The following is a 26289-nucleotide window of genomic DNA, read 5'->3' on the forward strand; positions in this document are numbered from 1 at the left end:
TCTACGTCTTTTCCCATTTCCATAATTTTGCCCTCAAGTACATAACTCTTGGTAGACCCTCTATATACTCCTTCCACCTTTCTGCTATCCCTTCTTTGCTTAGGACTGGTTTTCCATTGATTCTTTTCTCCAAAGGTTTCTTTAACTTCCCTTTAGGCGGTGTCTATCTTACTCCTATTGTCATATGCTTCTACAGCCCTACATTTGTCCTCTAGCCATTCCTGCTTAGCTATTTTGCACTTCCTGTTGATCTCATTTCTGAGATATTTGGATGTCTTTTTGCCTGTTTCATTTACTGCATTTTTATATTTTTTCCTTTCATCAATTACATTGAATTACCCAAGGATTTCTACTAGCACTTATCTTTTTGCCTACTTGATCCTCTGTTGCCTTCACAATTTCATCTCTCAAAGCTAGCCATGCTGCTTCTACTGTATTCCTTTCCCCTTTTCTTGTCAATCATTCCCTAATGCTCCCTCTGAAACTCTCTACAACCTCTGGCTTTTCAGTTTATCTCCTTAAATTTCCTCCTTTTTGCAGTTCCTTCAGTTTTAATCTACAGTTCATAACTAATAAATTGTGCTCAGAGTCCACATATGCCCCTGGATATGTCTTACAGTTTAAAACCTGCTTCCTAAGTCTCTGTCTTCCCATTATATAATCTGTCTGAAACCTTCTGGTGTCCGGGGCTTCTCCCACTTATACAACTTTCTTTCACGATTCTTAAAACAGGTGTCAGCTATGATTGACTTATACTCTGTGCAAAACTCTAACAGGCGGCTTCCTCTTTCATTCCTTATCCCCAGTGCTTATTCACCTACTATTTTTCCTTCTCTTCCTTTCCCTACTATCGAATTCCAGTCTCCCTTAACTATCTGAGTAATTTCTTTTATCTCATCATCCATCTCTTTTCTCTCTTAATCATCTGCAGAGGTGGTTGGCATGTAAGCTCATACTACTGTGGTGGGTGTGGGCTTCCTCTCTGTCTTGGCTGCAATAATGCATTCACTATGATGTTCATAGTAGCTTACCTGCATTCCTATTTTCTTATACATTATTAACCCTACTCCTGCATTGCCCCATTTGATTTTGTATTTCCAGCCCTGTATTCACCTGACCAGAAGCCTTTTTCCTCTTGCCACTGAACTTCACTAATTCCCACTATATCTAACGTCAACCTAACCATTTTTGTTTTTAAATTTTCTAACCTACCTGCCTGGTTAAGGGAGCTGACATTCCATGTTCTGATATGTAGAATGCCAGTTTTGTTTCTGCTGATAACAAACATCCTCCTGAGTAGTCCTTGACCAGAGATCCAATTGGGGGCTATTTTACCTCTGGAATATTTTACCCAAGAGGGCACCATCATCATTTAACCATATGGTAAAGCTGCATTCCCTTGGGAAAACTTCCAGCTGTAGTTCCCCCTTGCTTTCAGCCGTTCGCAGTACCAGCACAGCAATGCTCTTTTGGTTGATGCTGCAAGGCCAGTTCCATTAATCAATCAGACTGTCACCCCTGCAACTATTGAAAAGTCTGCTGCCTCTCTTCACATACAGATAGAAAAACATGTCGGAGGACTTTATGATGTGAAGTGACAGATGCACAGATTCTGCTCAAGCAATTATGCTCTCTGGAGTTGTGGTGAATAAAATATGGACCAGGTAACAATAGTTATAAATTATATAAAAAACTTACCTCATGAATCAGTATAATTATTTGTGAACATTATGTCAAAATCTCTACAGTTGTTCTTGAGATTATTTGTAACGTAAAAAGAAAAACTGTGTACCTAAAATGGAGTTATCCACAAATACGTAAAACTATCAACCTCTGTGTGTGCAATTTGTACTTTTATTTAATTTTCTGTGTTTTTTAAAATAATAAATTTATGCATCAATAATTGTACAGGAAATTAAATAACATAATGCAAAATGGACAAGAAAGAATAATGTAGCTGTTTTGATGAGTGACCACTGTGCAGGTTCATGCAATGTGTCAAAATAAAAATAATTGTAACAAGACAATATAATAGTATGTGATAGGAATAATTGTTTACAGATTGTGTAATGTATTTGGTTGAAGAATTTGAATATTATGAAAAGTGTTCATAAACGAATGATAGTCAGGTATATGGATATCAGTTTCACTAGCACACTGTGTCATGTGACAACTCAGACAGAGATGCGAAGCAGAGAGCCTCTTGGTGGTAGGAGCTGTGTAGTTTAAGGTGGGCTAGACCAGGCTGGGGGTTACATGTGTATGAGTTGCAAGGTAGGAACAAGTCTATAGCATTATTCAGAAACTAATCTCCAGTTTACAAGTTTGTGAGATGAGAATTTTAACTGTGAACATAGTGCAACTTACAGTGACTGTAACGTAGTGAACAGTTTATTTACCTATAACTGCTCTGCTAGAACTATTTCAGATTCCAATCAGACCATTGTGTATAGTATGTGTAGGACCATTATTCATAGCAAAGCAATTTTCTATGAATAAAGCAACAGTACCAAATAATGGAAACTCCAGGTATGAATATCACAATGTAGGAAGACAGGAAAGAGTAGATATACAAACAAATCCATAGCACAGCCATAGGCATCCGCATGGCACCCTCCTATGACAAATGGGCCATCTAGAGGATATCTTCCTAGCCTCCCAAAACACCAAAACCCTTGTCTGGTTGTGGTTCATTGATGATATCTTCATGATATGGACACAGGGGCGAGATACCCTATCTTCGTTCCTTCACAACCTCAACACCCTATCTCCCATTTGCTTCATGTGGTCCTTCTCAACCCAGTATGCCACCTTCCTAGATGTTGATCTCCTCTCTGATGGCCTCATCCACACCTCTGTCCACATTAAACCCACTAAACACCCACAGTAGCTGCATTTTGACAGCTATCATTCCTTTCACACCAAAAAACTCCCTCCCCTACAACCTGGTCACCTGGGTATGGTGTAACTGCAGTGACAAAAATTCCCTTGCTCAATATGTAGAGGTTCTCACCAAGGCCTTCACAGACCTGATCTGAAAATACATCTCACTTTCCATTTCCCTTCACACCCCTCACATTCTCTGTTCCTGTAATCATCCTGGCTTCAACCTACAGTAACTATTGTCCCCACACTTTCCACCCAACAGTTTCCACCACACCACGTGTAGATGTATCACTTAAAGTAATAAAATAAGACAATTAATAGCTTGGTAAACTCGTACCATTCAGTGGATGCTGTGAAAACTCTCATTACAAAATGGAATATTGGGAAACATAAATAAAACTTAATGGAAACGTGTGAATCCTACAATAATTTCCAGTCAGACATTTTACATTATGTACACTGTTGAATTTCCAATATCATATTTAATGAGAATCCCTGACAAAGCACTATTTGCTGACTGGAAAAAATAGTGCAGATCACATATGTTTACAAGAAGGATAAGAGAATAGATGCATGAAATTACAGTCTAATAATGTTAACAATCATCTGTTGTAGAATCCTGGAGCATATTTTCAACTCAAAAATTATAACAATCATGGAGAAAAAAGATTATATTCAGGGAAAATGCAGGTAGCTTTATCCATACACAATTTCTTGCAAATAATTTATGCAAGTGATAAGATTGATGCTATCTTTCTAGAGAATTCCACAGGGCATTCAATACTATCATATTATTGGATAATATTCAGAATAGGATAATTAAGACTATCTTCACAGAAATGTAACTGGATCAAAGAAATAATAATTAATAGAATGCAGTTCATTATAATGAGTAGAAATTTTGTCCAAGTCTTTGTGTTATTTCCCTATGGTTAGCCAATAATTGTCCAGAGGAAAGTTTCATTCTAGTCCTCCCACCAAGGAAAAATGCTTAATAATACCAGGAATTGAACTTGCAGTAACACACACTAACTGCTCAACTGTTGACGCAATCCTACTGACTTAATGACTGTAACAAATTGGTACAGCTTTTACAAACAATGACAGAAACATTCAGGAAGTTTAAATGTGAATATTGGCAAGACAGGCAGAGTTGTTCTTGTATAAAGCTGTCAAGTAATCTAGAAAACCAGTAGTTGAGGAAATTAATTTAGGAAAAGAAATGAATCCAAAAGCCCACTGCACCATGAAGAGCTGGTGTCACACGGAGAGTGGTAACTTCTCTTGCTAAGAGCAGAGGGTGGGTATGGGGCTAGTCTGTAGTCGCCTGTGTCCCTCTCAATCCCCTCATTATGTATAGCTGTGATGAGCTTGATGTATACTGTGTACATGAAAGCTGGACAGGATTGCACAAAGAACCTGGAGCCCACAATTGGCTCCAAAAGACCAGTACTGAGACAGTAAGATGTTCAGTGCCTTCAGAAACCTTCCTTTTATGTTACATAGATGTGGTAACCACTGATCTGGGAATAACATGAGGTCAGATGAATCTTTGAAACTCAGAGTAGTGTCCCTCATTTGAAAGTCAAGCAAATCAAAAATTTTGAGAATCACTTAATAAAATTTTTTGAGAAGCACTTAAAATCACACAAACACACACACATAAACCTGTAAAAAATTTAAAACCTGTTTTTCAATTCCTTCCACCAACTCTAACTTCCTAACAATGAGATTCAACAGGTGGATTGTTACGGCAGGATTTGAAGAGAAATAAAACAAACATCAAACATCCCACAAACATGGGATATTGGCACTGAACTGTTAACCAGACAGAAATGGTAAGTGTTACACCATGAAGCACCAGCCCAATATTTACCAAACTTTGTGGAGATATTATCACGTAATAGGTATTATCAAACTTTTTTCCATTTGGAACTGATGACTATCATCATCATCAGTAGGAGGTGTGATATCCAGATACACCAATTCTCATGCTCATATGGATCATACAGACCTTCTCAAACTCAAAATTAAAAAAAAAAGTTGATGTGCAAAGGATTGAATGATAACAGATAAATGTCAATGGAAACCCTATTAACGGAGGTGTTCTAGAATATTATGCCTCCAAGCAGTTTCCTATCCTTTTTCTGTATCTTAAACTAGTCTTATTGAATGCTGCTCTGACAGGAAGACCTACTGTGTAGCCATCATCAATAGGGACAGCCTTTTGACAGTGGATCAATGCCTCTTGATACATACTACGTGCATACCTGTCAGATGTATGGTGTTTGACTTGAAAAATAAAATAAATAAAAATTAGCAAGTTTTAGTGTAACATTAAGAAAAACTTTCAATCTCTTGCGTAAAGAAATAGAATCAGGAAAAAATAATTGTTCATGAAGACTGGTAGTAAAGATCCCTCAGCCTAATGAAACATAAACATGTTACAAGCAATATTTCTGAACATTTCATTTCCATTCTGAAAATAATATCTAATTCCTGAGGTCAGTGGCTTTATTTAGCTTTAAGTATTCTTATGAGAATATATTAAAGAAAATACTTATGCTACTGCAGCAAAAAGAACAGAAGGGGAAAACCAGAACATAGTGCTTGATGCCTACAAAATTCTTTAAATTACACGAGAGTACTTACCATCAATTGATTAATGTAGTATTCGTAAGGGATATTCCCTGTTTCACCATCAATAGCAATAGCCATCATTTCATCCAATTCTTCCTGAGTGAACGGTTCACCTTCTTCCATCATTGCTTTACTCAGATAATCTTTGGTGAGATACCCCTTGTTCTCTGGATCCAGTGTCAGGAATGCCTTTAAAAGTTCTTCAGGTGAAGCTGGTTGCAATCTACAAGATGATAAAAGCAAAGTAAATAATGTTTAAATTAGTATAATATAATGCTTCAAAAGATGTTTTAAATTATAATGATGACAAATGAAATTACTACACTTTTAGAAAAAGTATTATGTTTGTGTACAAGTTTGTAGCACTTTTGTTTTTGTTTTGCACATTGGTATTCCGGTTACTATAGGTTTATTATTGATTGTCATTTCTTATTTGTTGTTCACTGTTGCTCTTCGAGTTTACTCATTGTAATTTTGTGATTTGGAGATAGTGTGTGCGCTTTGGACACTAGAAAATGGAGTGCTAAGTTGAGAAATAGGAACATTTCTGATATATTGATTGATTGATTTCTTTATTAATCCATGTAACAATTTACATTGTGTGGATTTCATCAGCAAAATCATATACAATACAATATACCTACAATTTATAGACATAAAATTAATATTTACACACATTTTTAAGATATCTTACATTAGTTTTATATCCTTATGTAATTTTCTTATAGTACTGAACATTTCTGGATTTCATATTATAATTTTTTCCTTGTGTATTACAATACAGGCTAATTTAATTACACTATGTGTTTTAATTCAGATAATCCATTACTGTGTAATAGCTTTTATTTGATAAATTTTTTTTTAGTTTAGTTTTGAACTTTCCAATTGTGTCAATATCTTTTATATTTTGGGGTAATTTATTATATAATTTAATGGCAATGTACAACAAGCTCTGCTGAGTTTTAACTTTATTTTTCCTCTCTAAGTGCAGATTGTATTGGTTTCTGCTTCATAGCTGTGTACTAAAGAATTTTTAACATAGCAGTCAATATTTTTTTTCTGTTTTGCATTCGATAGAGGGGTGACAGCAATGTAGGCAGCCACAAACATTTGTGACATGTATAGAGCAATGCTGCTGGACAGAGCATGGCAAGAAAATTGTTTCCTCCTTTCAAGGAGGATCATGTTGACATTAGTACTCCACATTCAGGAAGAACTTTGGAGTCTGATGAAGATTGTTCAAACACATTAATCCACAATGATCCATGTCTGTGTCTGAGAACTGGCAAATGTGATGAACTGTGATCATTCCAAAATCTTGTGACATTTGCATGCAATGGGGATGGTTGAAAAATCAAGTATATAGGTAGTGTATCATCTAACCCAAAATTATAAAATCAGTGAGTAGCCATAAGTGCTCATGAACAGCATCAAGTCCTGTCCTGCATTGTTACTGGTGGAGAGAAATGGCGTCTTTACACTAACATAGTGAAAACAAAGGAATGATTGAGCACAAACTAAACAGAAACTTGCCCCACAAAGACCTATGTGCACATCTGCAAATGATAATTTTATGCACCGGGTGGAACAGTGATGGTGTGGGGTACTATAAATTGCTTCCCCAAATGTAACTATCACTGCTGCCATTTACTGTCAACAACTGAAACATCTTGGAGATGCAGTCCAAGAATAACAACAAGGAAGACTGTGTGAAGTAGCTCTACTGCATGATAAAGCCTGCCCACATTCTGTTAGACTGACAAAAAACATTATAAAGGAGTTGAATTGGGAAGTCTTTCTGCACCCCCCCCCCCCCTTATCCATCCATTTTTGCACCTTCAGATTTTCACGTTTTCTGCTCTTTATCAAACAATCTTCAAGTAACTTTCTTTCTGGGAAAAAACATGCTCTGAACATGGCTTGATGAGTTCTTCACCTCAAAACCATGTAATTTCTACGGTCGTGGAATCAAAAAGTTACCCCAGTATTGACAGACTGTTGTAAATATTGAAGGAGAATATATTATTAATGACTAAAGTCCCTGTTACCTGTATCTGTTCTGTTTATTAAACTTACATAAAAACACTATGAACTTGTACACCAACCCAATATGTCCATTTATACCTATAATGTAAAATGAAACATAACTGTTTTCACGTCCCCTACCTGATTCTCAAAAAGTTAAATGTGTATATTGCAATCAGCAAATGATACATCACTGGAAATACCTCTGACAAGATATGAATGCTGCTCATTATTGCAAAGACATATTAATCCATCATCATGTAGCTAACCAAGGACAAAATATTATAGAGCACCTAAGGATGTAGACAAGTCATCAAATTTATTCTATAATATGTATCTAACATCTACAAGAACAGGGAACATAAGCTAGAAATGAATTATAGTCTGACAGTGAATCTGAAAGTCACACATATGATGGCAACAAGACAGAGCTGTTATTTTGCGCAAAGTTTACAAATTTGCTGACAGCAGTAACATACCTTACTGAAGACAGAACCTACAGTCATTACTGTAAGAAGGTACACAAGTAAGCTTGCACAGAATAACCAAATTACTTTATTGGGAACACAGTTTATAATCTACATACAAAATCTGTGTACATAGCTAGGCCAAGTCCAAACAAATTACTGAAGACAGAACCTACAGTCATTAGTGTAGGAAGACACACAAGTAAGTTTGCACAGAATAACCAAATTACTTTATTGGGAACACAGTTTATAATCTACACACAAAATCTGTGTACACAGCTAGGCCAAGTCCAAACAAGTAACAAGTGTCTCAAAAGCAGAGTCCAGTGAGAACACAAATGAACCATAACACAATGAGTAAGAGAGCCCTCTGCTCCAGGATTATACACACATCAAAAAAAGTTCTGCATCACCCCAATTCCCAGAACTCCTAAAGACAAATGTTGACTGTGGATAATATATCACAGACACAGTCCCTCAGATATGGCACTAAACCTGCACAAAGGTGTAAACAACCATTCATGAGCAGCACCTATTAGATGGAGGGGGCCTGACAGCCAACCAGTTCCAGTCATTCCACCAGAAAGAATGTACACAGTTCATGTTGTCTGTAGTTCAACCGTGCCTATACTGTCAATACCGCAGTTTGAACACGTCTGCATTGTTACTTTGTGCCAGGAAGGGCTCTCAACAAGGGAAGTGTCCAGGTGTCTCAGAGGGAACCAAAGCGATGGTGTTCAGATGTGGAGGAGATACAGAGAGACAGGAACTGTCGATGACATGCCTTGCTCTGGCCGCCCAAGGGATACTACTGCAGTGGATGACCACTACCTATGGATTATGGCTCGGAGGAACCCTGACAGCAACACCACCATGTTGAATAACGCTTTTCTTGCTGCCACAGGACGTCATGTTACGACTCAAACTGTGTGCAATAGGCTGCATGATGTGCAACTTCACTCCCAACATCCATGGTGAGGTCCATCTTTGAAACTATGACACCATGCAGTTCGATAAGATAGGCCCAACAATGTGCTGAATGGACCAATCAGGATTGGCATCATATTCTCTTCACCAATGAGTGGTGCATATGCCTTCAACCACACAATCATCAGAGACATGTTTGGAGGCAACCTAGTCAGGCGGAATTCCAGTCACCCATGACTATTACATTTTCGTCTCCCTTCACTACCTGAATAATTTCTTTTATCTCATCATACATTTCTTCAATTTCTTCATCATCTGCGGAGCTAGTTGGCATATAAACTTGTACTACTGTAGTAGCTGTGGGCTTCGTGTCTATCTTGGCCACAATAATGTGTTCACTATGCTGTTTGTAGTAGCTTACCCGCACTCCATTTTTTTATTCTTTATTAAACCTACTCCTGCATTACCCCTATTTGATTTTGTGTTTATAGCCCTGTATTCACCTGACCAAAAGTCTTGTTCCTCCTGCCACCAAACTTCACAAATTCCCACTATATCTAACTTTAACCTATCCATTTCCCTTTTTAAATTTTCTAATCTATCTGCCCGGTTAAGGGATCTGGCATTCCATGCTCCTATCCGTAGAACGCCAGTTTTATTTTTTCTGATAAAGACGTCCTCATGAGTAGTCCCCGCCCAGAGATCCGAATGGGGGACTATTTTACCTCCGGAATATTTTACCCAAGAGCACACCATCATCATTTATCCATACAGTAAAGCTGCATGCCCTTGGGAAAAATTACGGTCGTAGTTTCCCCTTGCTTTCAGCCGTTCACAGTACCAGCACAGCAAGGCCATTTTGGTTAATGTTGCAAGGCCAGGTCAGTTAATCATCCAGACTGTTGCCCGTGCAACTACTGAAAAGGCTGCTGCCCCTCTTCAGGAACCACATGTTTGTCTGGCCTCTCAACAGATACCCCTCCGTTGTGGTTGCACCTACGGTACGGCCATCTGTATCGCTGAGGAACGCAAGCCTCCTCACCAACGGCAAGGTCCATGGTTCATGGGGAAGTTATTTATGTTAAGAAATTATTTTTGATGTCAAGAAATGCGTGTGTCCAGTTAGATCACGCTAACAAGAGTTGTATTACATGTCCAGTGATGCACTAAAGATTAAGTTGTGAAGTGATATCATCACAATTATGAAAAGAATGTTTTATACCACTATATTCAGTTGTTTAATTGTTTTTCTGAAAGTAGTAAAAATGAGTACATCAGGTAGGTCTATTGCTGGTAGTCCATTAGCAAATATGTAGATGCAAGATGTCACCGACACAGACATAACAGCAAATGACACCAAAGTTCAAAATGTCAGTTTCTGTGACAACAGCCAACTGTACCCTTTAAACGCTACAGACACAGATAACAGTAATGTTAAAATCCATGATGCTACCATGATTACGGCAGATGAAATGGATTCTCAGTTTTCACTGGGAAGCATTTTCTCTCATGGTGAGAATGAAAGGTGCAATAGTGCCAGTTTGTTAAATTATATGTTTCCTGCAACACAGGAAACATATATAACTGAATGAAACATAATGGGCACACCAGTATACTGAACATGTCACAATTAATGCAAGAGATAATGAGGTACTTTAATGTGAAATTCAGTATACAAGCACAACAACTCAATGATTTAAAAAATGATTTTAGAAAAGGGACAAAAGCAAACATCTGACAGTCTTAAAGTTCATTTAACAGAGCAATTTTATAACATTAGCCAGTATTTACATACTGACATGTCCATAAATATTGGAAAGGGGCTAAAAGCAGAGTTGCTCATTGACTTATCCAAGGATATAAATAACGTGAATCAAATACCATTATACAAGGAACAAGAACAACTGGCAGGTGAGTTAAGAGCTTAGAGTGATGTACAAACTAAAATGCAATTGGCACAATCACAAATATGTAAGAATTTGGACACCCAATAGGTGCTGTAAATGAGTTGTAGTCAGTATGTAAAGATTTACCAGAAGTACATAAACTGTCATTGCCACTAAATAATTTGAACTCTCGGTTTGTGCTAAAAAAGGGCAGGAAAGAATTCACATAAGATGTAAAAGAATTAAAGGATAGGGCTGAAGCAAGTATGCTAGACCAAGGTTGTACCCTGGTGCAAAGGTAGTTCAAGAACACATAATTTATGTGGAAGTAGTCAAGGAGGTGATGAAGGAAAAAGAGAATGCGCTATTGGCTATGATAGATCAAGCATCAAGTGGAGGAAAAGTTACTGAGTAACTTAATCAATGTTGCAAAAGTAATAAAAGAAAATCTTATGTCAAGCAGTCAAAGAGCCATTAGACCAGACAGGTAATCCTAGTACCTATCTGCAGTTTGTTACAAGCCCGTCAGATGAAGTAGTTAGGAGTTACAAGATGGGGCAGGTGCTGCTGACTACTGTACCTGTCATGCATCTGTACTCAGGATATAATCTCATGTAACAAAACAATGCCACACAATCAACAGACAGTGCTGCATGTCTTTCCACATTATTAGCTGACAAAGGTTTATTATAGCATTGGCACTGCCCTATTTTTTCATTGGAAGGCAAACTCAATGTTTTTCATAAGGTGCTTTCATAATGTATTCCATAGAAATTGGAAAAAGACACAGGATATCCATTTTCTTGTAGGATATGTGCAAGGGAACATCTTGTTAGGGACCACAGATAAGGCAGAAAGATGCCACCCTTCTAAACAGTTTCGGAGTATTTTGTATAAATTTTGGTTTGCTGCAGTACAGGAGAAGTTGTGCTACGATGTTTTTAATCCATCACCATTCAATAGCAAACATTGGGGGCTAAGAAAATACTCTGACAAGTATTTGACTAAAACTTGATACTGGATGAACCTGATATTCCATGTAGATGTGTTAAAGATTTTTAAAAGCCATCTGCCAGCAAACATATGTGAAAAATGAATTGGCATTCGAGAACTTGACTAAGAGTTTTTTTTATCAGTACTTGATTCCACTGACCTTATTTATGAGGAAGGACCAGTGGATACACAAAATGTCAATGCACAGGTTGATCCCCAAGCATTTAGCAAACAGTTGGCAACCATATCCACCTCGCAACAAGTGCCAAAGTGGTCATAGGAATCACTTTGGCAATTGGAAAGACCAAAAATATAAACAAAGTAACAAGAACAATAAAGGACAAAATTTTAACCAAACAAACTATAATGATCAGAGAGGGTACAGCCAACAGGTGCACAGTGCACTGCTGACGTGGCAATAATCAGTGCGGCAGATGGCAAGGACAAAACATAAACAGGCAATCAAGCATTCTGTCAACAGCTGATTATAGTCAACATAACAACAATTATGTTTCAAATAGTGGGCAAGGCCACTGACATTTCGAATCAAGACACCATTTGGAGGAACCAAACCCAGGCCGTACACTTAGTTGGCATAACCTCAAATGAAGATGTCAGTACCCCAGTCAGCTAAGAAAACTTAAACAGGTCTTGACAGGCCCCCATTCAATGGACAATGAAGGGGGTGTTTTATTAGATATGATCAGAGCAGAGGTATCAAAAATTAATGAAGGAAAGGTGAGGAAATAGTGCAGGCAATAGTTAACACTCAAATATTCAACTTAACTGTACATATGATACTAAATACTGGCACCATGACTAACATGATATCTCAGGGACTGCTTGATGAATTGCAAAAGTGAGGCTGGCATACCAACACCTTAAATTCTACATACAATTATTTTATCCAGGTGTCATTTTTTAAAAATATACAAGGCATTGAACAGCTACCAGAATATGATATGCAACAAGCTAAGTGAGTCTGAGTGTTTTTTACTGAAGACCAAAAAGGGGAGCTTCAGGAACTAGTCAGATATGCACGTGGTTTTTGGGAGACTCCCTGGAGCAATTTAAATAACCGAGAGATTGTGCATATATACACAAGTCGACCCAGTTCATTTGAACCTGTATATCACAATTTTATGCTTAGTATCAAGGAAAGATTTTCAAATAATCATTTCATGTTTGTTAATTGAATAGAACATAAGATTCAGTTATTTAAGATTTTGATTAAGTGTCCATGAGCCACATAAAGCTCTGGAAACACTTCCATCGCTGAGCACAAGACTTATTTTACTAATCTGTGTACTGTCTAAATGCACTGCGAGTACTATACCTGAGACACAGAACACATGATATAGCGAAGACATGGAGACACTACGCACATGCACTTGGGCTCACCTTCAAGTCAACAGCTGCTCCACAAGCGCATAGCAAAGCACAGCCTGATGCACTGCATAGCCGGAAGACTGATGCAGCTCAGGAAAAGAATGCCAACCAAACCATATTCCATAAACTTTACAACATAAGTTAACTACTACAGAAATAAAGAATCTACTCTACAAAGCTGAAACTAAAAGGGAGAGAAGAATTAATCTTAGGAATATTTACAGCAGACAAAATAAAAAAAGTAATTATGAAAAAATATCTACACACAATACTATTATGTATAATATACATACATCTACAAGTGATTGTATACAAGCTAAACTAAACACTATAGGAGGCTATCTATGTACAATGAAGGAAAGAATAGATGTAAAGCTTTGAATAAGCTATGAAAAATAATGAGACTGTGCCTTGTCTACAACAACACTTTTACTTTCAGGTCCAAAAGATAAATCAAAACAACAGCAGCACTATAAACATTTGTGCTCTTGTAACACAAGATGATTGATGAATACAGCTGCATACCAATGGAAAATGAATATGTATATATTGTAAAAGTGATGTTAGTGCCCATTGAGCAACTAAGTGCCTACTTGTAAGTTAATATCATGTTCCCTTTTGGGAAATGTTGCACAAACACATCCTGTGATAAATAAGGTACACAACGGTTAGGTGTTACACATCGAAGCAAAAGAGCTGCACTGTAATGTTAATAATTATAAGTATAAAAATTTGTATGTCAGACATATACAAGTTAAACTGAAGTCTCATACTACCAAACCGTAAGGGATCAAACCAGATATTATAAGTTGCTGATAACAGCACCAATCATTTATGTTCATGGAGCATTTGCACATGATCATGAGCCATCCAAACACCGTTTTACAGCTATTCACTGACAATCTTTGTAGCAACATATTTATACACATCATAATACGCAAGAGCGATGTCCTGTAGTAAAAAAGGTATAAGTCATAAACACTGAAGGGCAATCATTACATGTAGTTTCAAACAGTTGATGTTGATGACACGTATAACATATTGTTGTACATTCAGAATTTACCAGTTGGTAGGAAACATTAAATAAGTGAGTTAACATACAAAAAATGTACTCAATGTTTCTCTTATGCATAAAAAAGGACTGTAGTAACAGAGTAAAATGAATGCTTATTTCTTTCAGTAGTAGGCACTTTCTAGCAGACTTGCAAGAAGCGTGGCTAAGTCTAGCTATGATGGCTTATCGTGATTTACATGCCATGAAGTTTTCTTCTCTTCAGCATCTGGAATGTCAGATGTTCACATCAGACAGGATGTATGGACAAATGTTTATGCACATCACATGGAACTTATGTACACATGTTGTCCTGTCAATAATGAAAGATGAAACTTAATTTGGGTTGACTAATGTCTTACATAAGGCAAAATGTAATGCTGAAAATATCAATGGGATAAAGATGCTATGAAAAAATGTATATAGTAGTAATAGTTTTGAGTGGTGCTCATGTGGAAAAAATTTAAGTGCCACCTAAAAATATATGTATTTACCAAATAAGTAGTGAGTAAACCTGGCATGTCAGTGGTCCTAAAAATATAAATCCTTAGATACCCGGTTTAAGGTAATAATCATCATCAATAACAGTGTTCTGCCAAAAAGGTATGTTTTCACATGGTAGTTCTACAGGCGGTCTGGTCTTCTGCCATCCTCTTCAGGTCTGCATAATTTTCTCTTTCCTTTATGTCATCTATCATCTTGTATCTCCTTCTTCCTCTCAGTCTCCTCCCACAAACCAATCCTTCCAAAGCATCTGCTAGCAAGCACTCCCTTCTCAGTGAATGTCCCAACCAGTTCTTTTTCCTTTCTCTTACAACCTTCAGCAGACATCTTCACTCACCAATCCTTTCCAATACTCTTTCATTATTCACTCTTTCCATACATCTTACTATGTGCACTCTCCTCCACATCCATATCTCAAATGCTTCTAACCTTTTTTCATCCTCTCGTCTCAGCGTCCTTGTTTCTGCCCCATATAGTGCCACACTCCAGACAAAACATTTGAGAAGCTTTTTCCTTAGACCTTTATCTAATTTGCCACATAAGAGGCTCCTCTTTCTGTTGAATGCCTCCTTCACTATGGTAATTCGAGTTTTCACCCCTTGCGACATCTCAAGTCTTCAGTTATTGTGCTTCCAAGATATTTAAATGCACTTACTTGGATAATGGTAGATTGTCCTACTTTAATATTGGACAGTCTGTGTCCTGTACTGATGACCATACTCTTTGTTTTTGTTGTGTTTATTTGCATCCCATATTCCACACAAGCTTCATTCAGATCTTTCAGCAAGTTATTCACTGTCCGCTCACTTACTGCCACTAATACCATGTCTTCAGCAAATCTTATACATTCTATTCCTATGCTGCTTCCTTCTGACATTCCATTTCCAGTCCTTATCCTTACTTTCTGGTGTAGGTATAGATTCTGTATCAGTCATCTCTCTTTCCAGTCTACTCCTTTCCTCTTCAAAAGTCATGGATGTGAAGTAATACCAACACTTAACAAATCCAGAAAACTACTGTACCCATGTGTCAAAGAGCTTAGCAAAAGAAAAATATTTCAGCCCTCAGTAGAGTAGTGGGATGACTTACATTTTACAAAAGTGAGGGTTTAGAATAAATTAGAAAACATTGTGAACTTACATTGACCTCGGTCAAGTGTCAATGCGGTGCTGAATGCGTGAGTTTGGTCTGATCACTGAAATATGTGAATTATGGCAGGAAACCACTGCCCTGAAGCATAAGTGATGAGCCTACACATCTCGGCATTTATAACCCAAGTATGCACACATGACAGCACACAACCCTGAAGCAACATGACGAACACTTTCACTGCAAACTTCGTGATAAAAAGTGAAACAGTACTCAAAACTCGGACAGTCTATCTGTACCTGCAATACCAATGAACTCACAAAATGCACATGCAGCATACACCACATGAGGTACATATGCTTAACTATGCCAGTAGCTGGCAATGATTATGCTTCAATTAGAGGAGCAAAAACTTTGAGTTTCAAATGCACTTATTGTGAAGTATTTGTAAACATGAATGTACATATTATAACGCTGACAAGTTCTGGGCAAAGAACAAATTAAAAATTTGGATACCAATAAAGGTCTTTTGTACTCATACAGGCCAAAAAAAAAACACATTTTAAAATGTTTAAAAGATACAAAATTGAAGAAGTTAGATTGCATCACTACTGTGTGCTGCTGTCCGATTATGTGGAACATGTCAGTATACAGTAGGAGGGAAGTTGTGTAGGTACCTATAAGGTTTATCTGCATAGGAAAATGAGACGAACTAATTCATACAGGTGTCAGTTGAATGTGCCAAATGTATATTAATTTATATTATGCTGCATTAATGTAATCTGAGAGGCTGATGGAAAAATTTAAAATTCTGTACCTTCAAATTTTTTAATAACACCACTCTTGAATTGGAACATCTGAGAACTGTGTTTCGAAAGAATCGGTACTCAGAGTGGCAGATCCAACGTGCTCTCCACCCAACCACTGCAGTACAACCTGTTCAGATGGATGAGGTCACGAGGGAGGAGGTAGGCACTGCATTTATTCCATACACAGGCGCACTCTCGGGGAAAATCGCCCACATTCTGAAGAAACACCGGGTCGGAACTGTGTTTTGTCCTCCGAATAAAACTCGTGCACTGGTGGGGAGCGCCAAAGATGACCTCGGTTTGAGGAAGGCCGGTGTGTACCAGATTCCGTGTCAATGTGGCAAGTCGTATATTGGTCAGACGATGCGTACCGTCGAGGATCGATGCCGTGAACACCAGAGGCACACTCGACTGATGTATCCGAGCAAGTCGGCGGTCGCTGAACATTGTTTGTCGGAAAATCATGCTATGGAGTATGACCGCACGAGGATTCTGGTACAGACATCGAGATACTGGGACAGCGTTGTTAGAGAGGCCATCGAAATTCGCACCAATGACGACCTCACAAACCGTGACTGTGGCTATAATCTTAGCAAGGCTTGGGAACCAGCGATTGGGTTAATCAAGAGTAAATCGAGCAAACGCATAGTTGTGACGACCACGGCGGACAGAGCCATCACACCGATGTCATCTCAGACGCCGTTGCAATCTGTTCCACTGCGCTACCGTGGCGCGGGGTGCGGACGGCGGAGGGAGCGCGCCGCGGGCGGAGGGTATTTAAATCGGCCGCCGCCGCGACCAAACCCAGTTCCCCCTGAGCAGCCATAGCGTACGGATCTCCGTGCGGGCACGTTCACAGGAGCTCAGTCCATCAGTTCACCTGATGATGGCGACATGTTTGATCGCCGAAATATTGTGCCCGTTGGACACCATAGACCGGCAGTACACCCGTGGATATTTTGATTACAATTATGTTATTGGATTTTTTGAAAGTATGTATTTATTGTTGTATTTTTCAACGACTTGGGCAGGTTCAAGAATATATTTATGTATACTATTACAAATGTAAATGTTTAATCACAGTTTCACTGGCAATCTGATATTTCTCAGGTCTGTCTGTGTAACTCAATTGCTGGAAGGGGGAGGGGGGGGGGGGGGGGGGAGGTTGATCTAATAAAGCAAAGTGTGGCAAACTGGTACCATCCCAACTGCTATAATTGAATTCCTTTTAATATTTGAATTTTTTCATTCTATTTCTTACCCACTTTTCACACAGTCATCTATGTAATATATATTGGTGACATATACATAAATATTTCAAATCAATAATTAGTGTGAGAGTCATATAAATTCATAGTTTAAATTATTTTTTTGGCTATGTTGATTCCATTAAATTACATGGCTTTCAAGAGAATATTATTAATTAAAGGGGCTGGATAGCTGATGCTACAGTAACAACACATAGTGGGAAAATATTGTGAAATATTTAACAGAATCTGAAGTGTTGACACCATTCATTTGAAAGTAATCACTCCACTCCCTCTGAGAATTATTTCCATTTTCACAAAACTAATTAACTTAAGAGATAACTGACGCTGAAAGACTATGCCACCATTGCTATTTTCAGTTTCGTCTCTGTGGTTGGTAGATTCTGAACTTTAACACTGCATTTTGTTGCCATTATTTTTATGAACAAGGGGAGATACTGTGTTAATTGATTAAGCCACTAATTAGAATTTTACTTATTTGTCACAATGTAAAATAAGTTTCAAGACAGCTATTACACTCTTAAGTGTGGTATTCCCTTTGTTGATGCACAAAATGTAGCTATGCATTTTTAAAATTTATCAATCTTCTGCGTATTTTACACACCACATTATCATCTTGGTATAAAATCCACTCTGAATTGAATAATCATACCTAGTAATTTTTCTAAACATTACATAGCTTCCAAAATCAGCAAATACCTTTACGATAGTCTTTATATGACTGACCCCACCCCAAAATAGGCAATCAGCACTCGAGTGTTAACATGCTAACAGCTATGTAGAGCCTGCATCTCCATAACACCTTGATAACAACTAAGTCAGTTCATATGTAATTAGTCTGGGTTCAGATACAGCAATGGTTAAATCTATGTACAACTACCCCATAAAAATCCTCAGACAAAACAGAGTAACATCTTGTATTAGACTTCCAGGTGTGCTAGTAAACATGCAATATCTAAATGTAACTGTTCCATGAAACTATACTTACCGGATGTTTTAATTATGTTGTCACTTCCTACATGAAAAAATAGTGTGCACTGTTCCTTTTATAATCTTACCACTGTGTCACACCACTGTTATGTTCATCAAATATTTTGTTACTTCAGTGGGACGGTGTAATCAAGGGAATGTTTGTATGTAGAAGTTTGAGGTACCTAGCTGTGTATGACATACAAATGCGAAACTGGACCTGGTCACTGCATAATTTACAGTAGTAATAAATGTGGAAAGAGCCACATAACTGTAAGAACTGTCCTGCATATGTATTTTGCACAAATCTGGAAAACCCATTCAACATATTACAAAGAGACATCGAACTGCATGACAGTCTGAGGACAGTACAGGTATGTGCCATCACACCCTCATTTGTTATTTTTCTTACACCTATTGCTTCTAGCTTGTTTAATAGTGTTTCCTGGTCAACAGTGTCAAAAGTCACAGCCAAGTCTAAGACCATGCCTGTAAAATAGTCATCCTTGTCATGAGCTTCAAGTACCACTTTCACAAACTCTGCAATATTCAACATTGTACTTCTTCCACTTTGCAAACCAAAGTGTGCTGCATTAAAAAAAAGTTGTATCTATTCAAGTATTAATGTTTCATTTTTTTAAAGAAACAGGCAGTTGTGAAACAGGACTGTGGTTTTCAATACTCTCCCCAATAACTTTCTATCATAAAAGCGCAACTCGCTTTAGATACTATGGAAAAATACCTGAGCTAAAGGACTTATTTATTATGTTCATTAACAGGGCTTGTATGCTGTATACATACATCTTCAGAACAGATGCTGAAACTCATCTACATCTGCTGACTTTTAAATTTTCGATTTCTGTATTGTCTTCATGATATTCTGACTTCAGAGTAGGAGTAGTAAAGCAAGCTGTAGCAAAGATCTGATGAGAGATGAGGGAGTAGGATGAACATTGTTTAAGGTAAAACTAGATGGATGATCCAAGCCACAACTATGTTGGAGACTTCTCTTTAAACTACGAAATCACTGTTGTAGGCATGAGGAATCCAAAAGGTTAAAGAAGTGAGGTAAGTACCTAGATCACGAACACTGTGCTTCACAGTATGTTCAGCGATTTAATATTGTATACTACTGGTCTCAAGAGTTCTGTGGCAGGTCATTCTTGTTGGATATTGGGTTTCAGTCGTACAAACACAAAGGACTAAAAAGAATTCCAAGTCTATTGGAATGTGATGTGTATATTCTCCATTGTTACTCTTCCCTTCTGGCTGGCTGAAGTAACATCACATTCTCCTTTATTTCTGAGCTACTAAATTCAATGTCAAATTCAGGATCTCTACTGCAGTCCTTTTTTGAAAGCATTGGCTAAGTAACAATACAGGAGAGAGGCTGAAAGTGTGCATTTTGCTCTCAAGTATCCAGAGTTCTGGCAGTGGTATATGGAGTTCTAGGGACTACTTAAGGTGTTTTATTATTGTTCCACTCATATGAATAAGCATGAGGTAATACATCCTCTTTGGAAATGTAACAGAAAGAGATGACTGTATCAAATGAAAAATTAAACCAAGAAAGCCATTAAATTATGAGAAAGAATTTTCTTTCTAATTCAACAGGAAGGGCAAGTCACTTGGGACTCACCTGTAGGAAAGATGAGAGCAGACAAACATGAAGGGCAGGGTATCAAAGAGAGTGAATCAGAGTTACTACATTGATAAGCGGTATGCCAGCTTCAGTTCAGAGAAGTTGATGATAAGAGTGTGAAGTAGAAATAAATTAAACTCTTTAACATATTAATTTTTTTTAAAAAATTATCTTCCAAAAACTAAATTTTTTATTGATTAAAAACATCCTATAATAAATGGCATTACATATAGATAAATAAAGATAGCTTTTAAAGCTCAAAATAATGAGTTACAACATTTTGGGGATCACCAATAATAAAATCCCAAGATAATCATGCACTGGACGTCCTGAAACTTATAGTCATTTTTTTAGTTTCCTTGTTGCTATGAAGTCTAACCATGTATTTTGCAATGGCTTCCTGTGAACATAAAGGCTGGAGGAGTTGGTCGGATCACAGTGGATATATTTATCTCATACCACTGATGAGCAATTGTCATTCAACAGACAAAGTGTCACCACTTTCAGCCTCTAATGAAGTAACATCACATTCTCCTTCATTACCGAGTTACTAAATTCATTGTCAAATTCAGGATCTCTATTGCAGTCTTTTTTGAAAGCATTGGCTTAGTAACATTACAGGAGAGAGGCTGAAAGTGTGAATTTTTTTCTCAAGTATCAAAAGTGAGACACAGTAAAGATGATATCTAGTGGCAACCACCTCAACCAAAACATTGCAGCCAGGCTACAAATGTGGGACTAATGGTCTCAAGAGGGCCAAACACTTAAATATAAGCGCTGAAGCAGATATAAGTGGGGTTTTATGTTTTTGTTACTTGAGGATGCCTAGGATTTTATGTTGCTGCCGACATAATAAAAAAGAGATAACACAGAGTTTTAGGTTAAGGGGTTAAGAGTATGGGAAATAAATATTAAGAACTTGGGTGGGAGAAAATGAAGAAGAATGGAAGGAGAAGCACAAAGACAAACATTAAGAGCAATAAAGAAATTATTAAATCAGAAATAATAAATAAAAGAATACAATCACTTTCCAGAACTCTGGAGCTGGTAACTTGCTCTCCAACACATCTTTACACCACAATACTGTCATGGACACTCCACCTGCCCCTTTCCCTCTTTTTATCTTTATGATATCTTTTCTCATTAAATTGGATACAAATTTCATTATGTTGTATACACTCTTTATTTATTAGGACTATTTTAATTATTGCTTTTACTTTTCTTCTGAATTCTACTCCCCCCTTCTTTCTCATTTTTTCCTGTTCTAGTTCACAATTGCAATATTTATTCCCCTTCCACTAATCTATCTTTATTTCTCCTTCGCTATCATCTTCTCTGGATTAAAACTGGCATAGCACTTACCAATCTGCTACTCCTGACCTCCTCCTGTCTTTGAAGTACCATCCTTCACCTTTGTTTACCCTCTTCCTCGCAATATGTGGGTTCCTCTCATTCTGATGTCTGAGTGATCTGCTCTTCATTTCAACCTTCTGCAATTTGTCCCTCTCTCCTCCTCAAGGAAGAAACTAACAGTTCCAAAAGCTTTGATACTGCTGTGTACTTTTACTTTTTTATTTTTCTGCCAGCATTAAAAACATTTTGCTCTCTGAAGTACTGGCCACAAATTATGTCTCACAATTTAACAATAGATGATGAGTGTGATTATAGAGGTTAGTGGACTGTAAAAAAACTATTTTTGGAGATGTGAGAATGATTTCTGGTAATACTTTTTTAATTTCTGGTCTTGAGTTAAAAGTAATCACAATGTTAGCATAGTAGCTGACCTTTATTTGTGTTTGTAGAAAATGGGGAAGATATCATTTCAAATTAATTTATAGCTGCAACCTATTAAAGCTAGTAATCCTCTTATAGTTCTGAGAAAAAAGAAATGATAGTAAAACTAGTAATGTTCATACAAGTAGGTTTTCTAAATATCTAATATTGTTTGCAATGTTGAAAGTGGCATACCTGTTTTCCTGGATTATCTGTTTCATTACTGGTAAAAATTTGTCAAGCTGAACACTTCCTGATGTTTCTTGATCTTCAACTGCAACAAGAATTTCTTGTATTTCTGCTTCAGTTGGACAACATCCTGAAGAATTGCAAGTGTTTTTTTAATTGCCCATTTCCACTATAACATTATGCATAGTAGCTCTTGTCTTGAAAAATAACTCATTCACATAAACACAAATGAATAATGACTATAACAAAACATCATGAACAGGTACTTAGGGGAAACTAGTACTGATATATTTATACTTGTATGATGATAGTATGGCACAAAGTATACACAACAAGCAGTCTGTGTGAGAATTTTGACTGTGTGGTTATGAGTCACCATTGACTTTAGTATGAAATATTGTCATACATAGTACAAATATATTTGAAATTAATGTTTTTGGTCCATATGTAATGCAGCTTGAAGTTCATCAATGGTCTGCCTTAACAAAAAACACAATGTTACTTCAGGATGCAACATGTTACAATTTACTGAACATCCGTTCCTGTTAAAGAAGTTGTCCACATGTCATCTTTGCGTTTGTATGCTATATTACACTCATCTCTGCAGTAAATTTGTAATGCATCAGTAACTAACTGACAGAACTTTTGCTCAGATATGAAATATGCTATACCATCTACAATCTGGTGAGATTTGGATTCATTTTCACTCATAAATTATATTATCCATAACTATGGGCTTTCACAGACTTTTCCAGACAAACTTTTGTCATAAATATATCTTTTTGTTTATGTATTGTTCATTTGCATACTGTGATGCTGCACTATGAAGATTAGTTTGCTAATATATGACAGATAATTCTAATAAAACAAAACTATATCATGTATTATAATTTTTCCATGTAATTTGTAATATCAGACAAAATATGTACATTACTATTAGTATTTTTATGTGATATTAATGATACTCAATGAATATTTCATTATAACATTAAGTTAACAGCATTAGGAATATTTTTAAATCTATAGAAACTTTAGCATCAGTGATTACTTTCAAAAATCCTCAAAGACAACACTTATTAAATTAAAACTGAATTACAATATGAAAATGAAAGTTACAAAAAATAAATAAATAAATAAAATAAAAATAAAAAATAACAATTGACGTGGAGAACATTCTGGAGGCAACAAGAATAATTATCAAGGTTTATATTATCATTATTTGGTGCCTTCTACATTGGACTCTTTTTGTTATTCAAAGACTTAACATCATCTAAAGCTCTTTGGAGACAGTGGTATTGAGAAAGCCAATGAAACTGTTCTCAGGTTTTTGTATTTGATCCGAATTTGTGTTTTCTTGTGGTATGAAACTCTGACTATGATTGTGAACTGATATATGTAAAATGGAAATGAAACCATTTATTGGGAAAACACATGTTATTGCTTCTTGCCTGTTGCAATAACAACCCAGCCCCTGAACTGTTTGGTTAATAATGAGACAGATTCCTAGATGAACTGATACCATCTTGAAGTTAACTAAACTTTTTTCATTTTTGGTTATGCCAACTGTCAGCTTAGTAAAAATTGAAATATATCACTTGTTCAGTGGTTTACATTATTTTGCAATGATGCCATGAAGAAAAACAGCTGTTTTCTGATTGCTATATTAAGGGTAGGGTATGACAAGTTACAGATTTTTTCTAGCATAACTGGATCATCTTGCAAATCTTGAAAGCCACTGGTACAACTCTTTAACCTTATCAGTTTGGATACTGTACATTTCATGTTTGAGATGACCCCTGACAAATAAATCCAGTCAGCTAATTTGAAAAGCCAAGGTACAGGCCCTGCTGGACCTATCCATCTTGGGCCACACGAACAGCTTGTAGTGAAATTGTGTGCTTATGGAATATCATCTCACTTATGTGACTGGATTTGTGATTTCCATTCAGAGAGATCACAGTCTGTAGTAACTGATGGAAAGTCACTAAGTAAAACAGAAGTGATTTCTGGTGTTCCCCAAGGTAGAGTTATAGGCCCTTTGCTGTTCCTTATCTATATAAATGATTTGGGAGATAATCTGAGCAGCTGTCTTAGACTGTTTGCAGATGACATTGTCATTTATCAACTAATAAAGTCATCAGAAGATCCAATTCATTGCAAAACGATTTAGAAAAGATATCTGTATGGTGTGAAAATTGACAACTGACCTTAAATGATGAAAAGTGAGGTCATTCACATGAGTGCTAAAAGGAATCAGTTAAACTTCAGTTACATGATAAATCAGTCAAATCTAAAGTCTGTATATTCAACTAAATACCTAGGAATTACGATTACAAACAACTTACATTGGAAAGAACACTTATAAAATGTTGTGGGGAAGGCTAACCAAAGACTGCGTTTTATTGTAAGAACACTTAGAAAATGTAACATCTGCTAAGGAGGCTGCTTACACTACAATTACCCGTCCTCTTTTAGAATAATGCTGCGCAGCATGGGATCCTTACCAGTTATGATTGAAGCAGTACATCGAAAAATTTCAAAGAAGGGCAGCACGTTTTGTATTATCCTGAAATAGGGGAGAGAGTGTCACTGAAATGATACAGGATTTGGAAACAAAGGCATTTTTCGTTGCGGCGAAATCTTCTCACAAAATTCCAATCACCAACTTTCTCCTCCGAATGTGAAAATATTTTGTTGACACCAACCTAGATAGGGAGAAAATGTCACCATGATAAAATAGGGAAATCAGAGTTCATACAGAAAGATATAGGTGTTGGTTCAATACACCCTCTGCCAGGCACTTGAATGGGATTTGCAGAGTATCCAGGTAGATGTAGATGTAGACGTAGGGTTGCATCAGTGTGTTAGATGTCATCTTGCATTCATTAGCCACAAAATGTTTCAGTGCCCCATTACGCACGTGGCACATTCCCCAACGATGGACAATTGGGTGAAATTTGAGCCCAATTAGGTGGAGGGAGAACTGAAAAAGTTACATTTCAAATACATTTGTGCTAACTAGAACAAAACTTTGTAGTGAAGTCAGAAGCAGTTCAAAACCATATATCCACAATTATCTCACAAATGGTCAATTTTTGGATCCAAGTTTACCAAAATGTTTTTGCTTCTATTATCTTACACATTCACCACATTTTGTCTGTCAATTATGGTACACACTATACACCACTTGGCCTATAGCAGAGCCCTGTCTAGGGCCCTGACGCATATAACACTTCCAAGGGTTGGCTCATTACATCATAGAGCCACACATTAAGGAAGAAAAAAATCCTTTAAGCACACAAATAATGTCCACTTTGCACACCGGTGTAGCTGGAAGTAAATTGTGTCACAGATGCAAAGTTTGTTTATTGACTACAACATATTTTTTCTTGTATAAAATCAATCATTTCCAAATTAATTTAAGAAATCAGCTTTAGAAATAAGATAATAACTGACTGGCAGTAGTGAAAAATAATATCAAAGTTCATTCTTGATTAACTACCTTTGTTTCATTTACCTGTTCATTTCTCTAAATTTCCAAACTGCTTTTTTCCTGGAGAGTAATGTCACTTTTCTTCTTTCCATGACTGATGAGGAAGATTGTTTTGGCCAAAATAATAATCATACTGAATCACATTAAATTTTCATCAGGGTAAAGCATTACCTGTCCTGCCATCTTGATGATTCTCTGTATTTCTGTGATGTACACCAAAGATCCACTCACCTGATTATTTGTGAGACAAATATAAAATAAAATTACAGCTCTGTGCATATCTTAAAGC

At 36.9% G+C, this 26289-nt stretch overlaps 1 protein-coding gene across 3 annotated transcripts in view; it reads right to left on the reverse strand.

Moving 5' to 3' along the window:
* The window catches only part of LOC126321896 (dynein regulatory complex protein 8), a 204169-nt gene that overhangs the window by 71241 nt on the left and 106639 nt on the right, over nucleotides 1-26289 (reverse strand). For all 3 annotated transcript variants that reach the window (XM_049994238.1, XM_049994239.1, XM_049994237.1), the window contains exons 3-4: nucleotides 22514-22637; nucleotides 5539-5749 (exon numbers count right to left, since the gene is read on the reverse strand). In XM_049994238.1, coding sequence (XP_049850195.1) covers nucleotides 5539-5749; nucleotides 22514-22637 — 335 coding nt within the window. The remainder of the gene's footprint in view (nucleotides 1-5538; nucleotides 5750-22513; nucleotides 22638-26289) is intronic.

This window comes from Schistocerca gregaria, chromosome 2 (assembly GCF_023897955.1).
Source record: "Schistocerca gregaria isolate iqSchGreg1 chromosome 2, iqSchGreg1.2, whole genome shotgun sequence".
Taxonomy (NCBI): Eukaryota; Metazoa; Arthropoda; class Insecta; order Orthoptera; family Acrididae; genus Schistocerca; species Schistocerca gregaria.